Genomic DNA, 7,846 nt, shown 5'->3' on the forward strand with positions numbered 1-7,846 from the left:
CCGCCCACCCGAGAACCAGCGCAAACTTTTCTAGCAAGCATGTTTGGGCTTGGCTTGTGTTTTCTGGTCTAGTTCTAGGATTAACGGATTTGAACAGGGTTCGAGACATTGATCTTGAGGTGTTTGCTAGAAAAGTCTGTTTCCAGCCCCTCCTGCAGCACTGGACACTGGGACACCAATCCCTCTACTTGAAGTGGCTAACTGCCTGTTTCCATAGACATGTCTGCTTTTTCTTTTAAACCTTTTTTTATACTTCATTTGACTTAATTTTTTTAGTTGTGTGATATTTTTCCTGAATAACACACACGCACTCGTCTGTGTCTCGCTCTTCTCTACCTCTCATCCTCCTCTCTGTTCCCCGAACCCTCTGGAGTTTGTAAATCGTGTTTCTTAAACGTAATTATGGCCAATAAAGTTGGCAGCATTCATTCAGTTGTTGGACTTTTTTGATTGTAATCATTAAACGCAGCGTTTTGTTTCACTATCTCTCGAGTCGCTTGCTGTGTGTTCGCAGACGGCTGTGGAGGTGTTCAAGAGGATAATCCTGGAGGCGGAGAAGATAGACGGCGGCGCTCCTCAGGGCCGGACATCCTGCTCCATGATGTAGATAACCCCGCCCCCGTCTGGTTCTAGGATTAATGGGTTCGAACAGGGTTCAGGACGTTTAACTTGAGATGTTTGCTAGAAAAGTCTGTTTCCAGCCCCTCCTGCAGCACTGGACACTGGGACACCAATCCCTCTACTTGAAGTGGCTAACTGCCTGTTTCCATAGACATGTCTGCTTTTTCTTTTAAACCTTTTTTTATACTTCATTTGACTTAATTTTTTTAGTTGTGTGATATTTTTCCTGAATAACACACACGCACTCGTCTGCGTCTCGCTCTTCTCTACCTCTCATCCTCCTCTCTGTTCCCCGAACCCTCTGGAGTTTGTAAATCGTGTTTCTTAAACGTAATTATGGCCAATAAAGTTGGCAGCATTCATTCAGTTGTTGGACTTTTTTGATTGTAATCATTAAACGCAGCGTTTTGTTTCACTATCTCTCGAGTCGCTTGCTGTGATTTATAGAAATATGAACTCAAGGCTGTTACTAATTGCACACATACACTGACAAAGATGTGTTCCTAATGAGAAAATACTTTGATTAATATATATATTTTTAAATCATTAATATTTTAACACAAAGGTTTTTTGATGCCAAAAAATAATTGAGAAATAAAAATGTCTCATGCTCAATTTAAATAACGTATAATGTTTACATTAAAATAATGAGATTTTGGTTATATGTATATAATTTAATGTAATTTAATGTAACCTTTTATAATTATGTATAATTTTTGCATTACAGTGATGGCGTTTTGATGAGATAAAATGTTCAACATTTCTCATTTTCATTTAAAGTTGAGTTCCTTAAATATATGCAGCTAAAACGGAAATAAAAATTAAGAACTTTTATAGAAATATTTTATTTAAAATAATACAAATGACAAAAACCACAACAATGCTATTAAAACTAAATGAGAAAAAAAATTCAGATAGAAAATATAAAAGTAAAAAATAATTTTACTAAAATATAAATTTACAAAAAAAAAAATTCAATAACATTTCTCAATTTTATTTAGTTTAAGTTGATTTCCCAAATTCAAAATAAAAGTTACAATATTTATACAGACATATTTTAAAATAATAATAAAAATGGCAAAAACATAAAAAAAAAACATTAAAATTCTAAAATTAAAATACAAATGAAAACTATAAAAAAAAAAAAAACGAATTTAATATATTAATAAAACTATAATATCATATGAAAAAGTTTTGTCAGGTTTATATAAACTCATCCATCTCTGTTAAGCCTAATAAAATCCATTATAATAATTTTTTAAATATCCATTATAAAAATAAAAGCCTTTAAAAATTCATTTAAAATATTCCAGGTATTTCTTTAATTTCTATTTTAATCAGAATGTTTCAGACTAAACGTGTTTTCTGGTGAATATCATTTTAGTCCATCCTGTCAGTCTTTTATAAAACCCCTTGAACCAACAGAAGCCATTTCCTGAATGACATCATCCTGCAGGAAGTGACATCATTCTGGAGGGAAAACGTCACAAGCGTCAGTAAGCCTCGGTGGATCTGATGAATTCTGGGATGTTTTGTGACGTTTGGTGGTTTGTGTTGCTCTAGAAACATTCATCCTGTTTAATCAAACAAAAAAAAGATCAGACGTTCAAAAGATGCTTAAAATATGCATTTATTTATTTGCAGTGAATTATACTCGGATTCATAAACGTGTTACAAGATGAATGTGATTCTGAAGAAGATTAATATTCTGATGCTGATAAAGACCAGACAGGATGATCTGATTAAAAACTAATTACACGAATAATGAATCTGAAGTGATTCGTTAAAAATGTGTTCACGACTCTTGCATGTGTGACGTAAAGCGATAGTACAATCACAGATGCTTTCTCTATTGTTTACTGAAAGAACAAGCCGTTTATACTTCATAAAAGCTCTTTATAGTCTGTGTGTGTGATTGAGTTCAGGGTTATTATTGTTAAATTAAGAAAAAAAATGCTTGAAATAAAATGTTTTTAAAAAAATGCTCATTTCAGCTACAACATTTCTCATTTTTGTTGCTTTCCTTGAATATCTAATTGAAATAAAATGAATAAAAACTATATAGACGCACAAACATACACATAAAAAATTAAAAACTAATAGAAATGACAAAAACACAACTAAATTACTCAAATTAAATAAAAATAAAAACTAAATTGAAACATTAAAGCAAACAAAACGTACTTGATTACAATTAAATAAAAAATTAAAATTAAATCATTTTATTTCAGCGACAGTGTTTCTCATTTTCATTTAGTTTAAGGTGATTTCCTTAACTAAAACTACAACTGGAATAAAACTAATAAAAAATATAATATAAAAACTAAATATGTATTTTTAACAACTAAAAAAACTAATCAAAATGACAAAAAACAACTAATTTACTAAAACTTTAAAATTAAAATACAAATAGAATATATATATATATTTATATATAAACTATATAGAAATATATATTAAAAAAAATTACAGAAAAAATTATTCAAACAAAATTAAAATACAAATAAAAATATACAAAAATCAAATCAATTCAAAATATTAATAGAAAATATATTTAGTTCACTAGTATATTAAATCAGTAACGGTGATGCATCTGTGTTCTGAACAGCTGTCAGATTCGATTCAGATCTGCTTTGATCAAGTGAGTGATGCTTGTTCGTGTTCCAGATAAAGTGTAAAACATGAAGAATCCTCAGGAACTTCAGATATGAAAGCAGAAGAATGATCTGATGAGAATGAGACACGAGCCTCACATCGGCAAAACGGCCCACAGAGTCGAGCAAAGCAGAATCTATTGCGCTCAAAGCCCAGAATCAGCAGGACGAGGAAAGCGTGGCGTCAGCAGAAGCCTAAAGCTCTTCATTGTGAGATCTTTGTGCAGCGGCTCTCGCGAGATCTTGTGGCCCGTATATATTGACCCGTCCAACTTTCGCTCTCACACGTTGGTGCGTGTGGCTGAGTTTGGACATAATCCAGTGGAGATGTCGCAGTATTCTGGAAAGGTAAGAGTGCGATCGGTCAGGACTTCAGCAGAGTTTGGGTCAGAAACCACCTTCGGTCAGCTTCATCAAACCCTTGGCCCTTGGCCCTGGAGCATTTCAGGCGTATAATTAGGCTGATCTTTGACCTCTTATAGGCCCCTTCATGCTTGCTGTGTTATTTCAGTGTCACTGAGATTCTATTATATTTTTTGTTAATATTTTATTTTTACATATATTTTTTTGTTTTCATTTTAACCTTAGTTTTTGTTTTTTTATGCCATTTTTATTAGTTTTTGTTGTTTTTATTTCTGCATAATTTTTATTTATTAGATTTAGTTTATTCATTTTATTTATTTATTTTTATATTTCGTGTTAGTTTATTGTAATGCTTAAATTTAAACTATGAAATGTTGCCTTGGCAACTAGCTGAATTTTTTTTTATTTTATGATTTTTTTTTTTTATTATTAATTTTAATTTATTGTTTCAGTTAAAAATAATACTGTCATTGTTTTTACATTACATTTACAGTTTGACAAATCATTTTTTTAATTAGATTTTAGTTAAAGTTTTAGTAATTTTTTAAAAATAATTATTAATTTTGTAATTTTTATTAGTCTTTTATTTATATATATTATTCATTATTTTTATAGTTTTATTTTATTTATTTGTTTTATTTTATTTAGTTTTATTTTAAATTTTTCTAAAATATTTTTAAATTAGTTTTTAAAATATATTTTATTTCAGTTAATGTTTATTTTATTTTAAGTAATGAAAATGTTTCTTATGGTTATAGTTGTAGTTAACAATAATAATCCTGGCTTGGAGAGTAGATTACCGCTTTCAGTAAGTTAGCTATGTATAGGTTTAAAAAATAGTTTCTTATATCTAGTGTTGTATGTTTATATGTATGTTTAACTATGTAGCACGACATTTCGTTCCACTGTATGTCCACAAACCTCGACTTGACTCGAGCACACTATCAAGGGCTTCAATGCACTAAACACAACAGGATGACACGAGATGCATCTCGAAGGCTGTGCATTAACACACATGTCATGATTTTGTGGTGTGTTGCTCTATGTCCAGCACGGCGAGCAGTACCACATGCAGCTGTTCGAGGGCTGTAACTACACGGGGCAGTGCATGGATCTGTGTGACGACTGTCCCTTCCTTCAGAGCCGCGGGTTCAACACTAACTGCATCAACTCTGTGCGAGTGTTCGGAGACGGAGCGTGAGTTCACTCTCATCAGTTATATTCATACTCTACACTCATTCTGTTCAGAGATCACAGATGCTGCAAGTGCTCCAGTTTTTCAACATTTGTGATGGCTTTAGTGACAGATGAGCTTATAAAAGTACAAATGTGGCTGTAAGTTTAAAATACTTTAAAGTGCAGCATTTCTTCTAGAAAAAAAGAGTTAGTGATGAACACCATTGTTATTTGTTTACTATCATAGTATTTGAATTTAGCTTCATTTTTTTTTAGCTTTCGTTTTAATAATATTGTCTGTTTTTATCATTTGTTTTTTTAAATGTAGCACTTATTTTGCAAACGTATTTCATTTAAAATGTTTGAAGTTTAATTTTTTTCATCTAATATTCATTCTTTACTATATTTATTTACTTTATTTCATTAAATTACCAACATTTGTCTTTGTTTTAGTTTATTTTGTCGTTGTCATCTGTATTAGTCTGTTGTATTATTTCTATTTAGTTTTTATTATTATTTTAGAACTTGCATTTTTATTTCAGTTAGTTGTCAAAGTTTTGAAGTTAGTTTTTCATCTAATATTCATATTTTATTTCAGCTGTATTTCTATTTTTTTAGTTTTAGTTTTAATTTTATATGCTTTTGTCTTTTTATTTTTTATGTATTTCCATTTAGCTTTATTTTAGATTTTTAGTAATTTTAGTGCTTCAATTTTTTTTGAAGTTCAAGTTTTCATTAATATTCACATTTTATCATTTTATTTTATTTTATTTTGTTTCAGCTTATGTATATATATATTAGTTAATGTGCTTTTCCCCCCCATATTTTTAGTTCCTTTTGATATTTCTGATTTTTTTTCTCCATCTAATATGTGTCCAAATGTGTGTCCAAAAGCAGTCTTAAGTCGCTGGGGTATATTTGTAGCAATAGCCAACAATACATTGTATGGATTGTATGGATAGACTACCGTAAATATATCAAAACTTAATTTTTGATTAGTAATATGCATTGCTAAGAACTTAATTTGAACAACTTTAAAGATGATTTTCTCAATATTTAGATTTTTTTGCACCCTCAGATTCCAGATTTTCAAATAGTTGTATCTCAGCCAAATATTGTCCTATCCTAACAAACCATACATCAATGGAAAGCTTATTTATTCAGCTTTCAGATTATGCTCACTCAAAAAAAATGGACCCTTATGACTGGTTTTGTGCTCCAGGGTCACATATAAACATTTCTATCTGTGGTATGTGGTCTAATCTTCAGGTGGGTGATGTATGAAGAGCCGAACTTCCGCGGCCGCATGTACATCGTGGAGCGAGGTAATTACTGCAGTCATAACGAGTGGCAGGCGCAGAACCCCAACATCCAGTCCATCCGGAGGATCGTCAACTACTTCTAAACCCTCCAGCATCTTCACCGGGACCCTGTTTCTCTCTCAACATGTAAAATAAACTCTAAACCACAGTCAAGATGGTATTTTATCACACAAGAGTCTCTGTGTCTGTCTCTGGATTCATCCGTCAACATCAGGTTCACATTTATAAGCACACTACTCTTCAAACGCTTGGGTTCAGTCTTTTTTTTTTTTTTAAATCAATCAATCAATACTTTTATTCATAAAGGATGCATTGAATTGATCAAAAGTGACAGTAAAGACATTTATAATGTTACAAATGCTATTTCAAATAAATGCTGTTCTTCTGAACTTTCTGTTCATCTGTGAATCCTGAAAAATCAAATGCATCACAGTTTCCACAAAAATATTGTGCAGCACGGCTGTTTTCAACATTGATAATAATCAGAAATGTTTCTTGAGCAACAAATCAGCATATTAGAATGATTTCTGAAGATCATGTGACACTGAAGACTGGAGTAATGATGCTGAAAATACAGCTGCGCATCACAGAAATACATTACAGTTTAACAGAGATTCACATAGAAAACAGCTGTTTTAAATTATAATATTTCACAATTTTTACTGTATTTTTGATCAGTAAATGCAGCCTTGTTGAGCAGGAGACACATTTTTTAGAAATATATAAAAATTCAATTTTGAATCACTCTTTTACCTTCACTAATTCATTTTAAATGACAAATAAAATAAAACCACAATTATTTTTTTTAATATATATATATATAGAGAGAGAGAGATTTGAAAACTACAAAAAAAAAAAAATGAGTAGATTTACTTAGACACCATTTTCACATTACTTGTAAATTTCACAATTAAATTCTAAGAAACATATTCCAATAATCTTTTTTCTTATTCACAACTTGATTTTTATTATTTTTTTAAGTGCAGTGAGAATAAAAAATGTGGACACTGTCAACATTCACAACGAGTGAGTCTTTATTGCATTTTCAACAAACATTATAAACCTGGAACTAAAGAATCAGAATCGAACTGAAAGAACTGAACCGAATCATGAATCATTAGAGTAGAATCACCATCAAACCAAACAAACACGTTCCCTTCAGCGAATCTCTAAATAAAGATAAATCAACCGTTCTTTGACATACACCATCAATCAAGCTTCAAAATATGACTAATTATTAACGGCTATTATTATTAGCATTGTATAAACCCAAGGTTCTGTTTTGATGGCGTGTTATCTGAAACCAATAAAAGGCACAGGTTCTGATCGGGTTAATGAGCGCTGAAGGACTCTCTGGAGGAGACTGGGTTTATCCGGAGGAGGAGCTCTGTTTCTCCAGACTGGATCTGATCTGCAGCATCAGCTCCTGCTCCTCGTCCAGCGTCAGATCCAGATAATCCTCCTCGTGTCGGGGAATGTCCTCCAGAACCTCGTTCACCAGATCCTCGTCTTATGTGAAACAAGTCATTAGTATTAGATAATAAAACAATAAATGCTAAAAATAAATCTTAATAAATCTTAATTATTAATACATACTAAAAATAATAAATGAACATACACACATATGAACTGTATATTATATACATAATATATATTTTTTAAGTTTGAATTTATTGTCATTGTTATTTTTATATTTTTATAGCTTTTATA

General features: G+C 31.1%; 2 protein-coding genes across 2 annotated transcripts in view; both read left to right on the top strand.

Annotated features, from left to right (window-relative positions):
- The window catches only part of rheb (Ras homolog, mTORC1 binding), a 12,736-nt gene extending 12,104 nt beyond the window's left edge, over window positions 1-632 (top strand). Inside the window, exon 8 of the mRNA XM_016471510.1 lies at window positions 515-632. Coding sequence (XP_016326996.1) covers window positions 515-607 — 93 coding nt within the window. The 3' untranslated portion in view covers window positions 608-632. The remainder of the gene's footprint in view (window positions 1-514) is intronic.
- Window positions 633-3,356: 2,724 nt separating this feature from the next.
- On the top strand, window positions 3,357-6,306 carry LOC107676800 (gamma-crystallin N-A-like). The gene is made up of 3 exons (XM_016471485.1): window positions 3,357-3,623; window positions 4,666-4,835; window positions 6,084-6,306. Exons 1-3 carry the CDS (start codon window positions 3,357-3,359, stop codon window positions 6,217-6,219), a joined length of 573 nt encoding a protein of 190 aa, XP_016326971.1. The 3' UTR covers window positions 6,220-6,306.
- The last annotated feature ends 1,540 nt before the right edge of the window (window positions 6,307-7,846 follow it).

The sequence above is a fragment of the Sinocyclocheilus anshuiensis genome, unplaced genomic scaffold (assembly GCF_001515605.1).
Source record: "Sinocyclocheilus anshuiensis isolate Anshui unplaced genomic scaffold, SAMN03320099.WGS_v1.1 scaffold184, whole genome shotgun sequence".
NCBI lineage: Eukaryota > Metazoa > Chordata > Actinopteri > Cypriniformes > Cyprinidae > Sinocyclocheilus > Sinocyclocheilus anshuiensis.

Excerpts from the sequence above, each read along its gene's own strand:
- LOC107676800 (XM_016471485.1), top strand. The coding sequence starts at position 3,357 with ATGAGACACGAGCCTCACATCGGCAAAACGGCCCACAGAGTCGAGCAA. Across the intron at positions 3,624-4,665 it reads TGTCGCAGTATTCTGGAAAG|TGTGGTGTGTTGCTCTATGT; the intron begins GTAAGAGTGCGA and ends ATGTCATGATTT. Across the intron at positions 4,836-6,083 it reads CGAGTGTTCGGAGACGGAGC|GTGGGTGATGTATGAAGAGC; the intron begins GTGAGTTCACTC and ends TCTAATCTTCAG.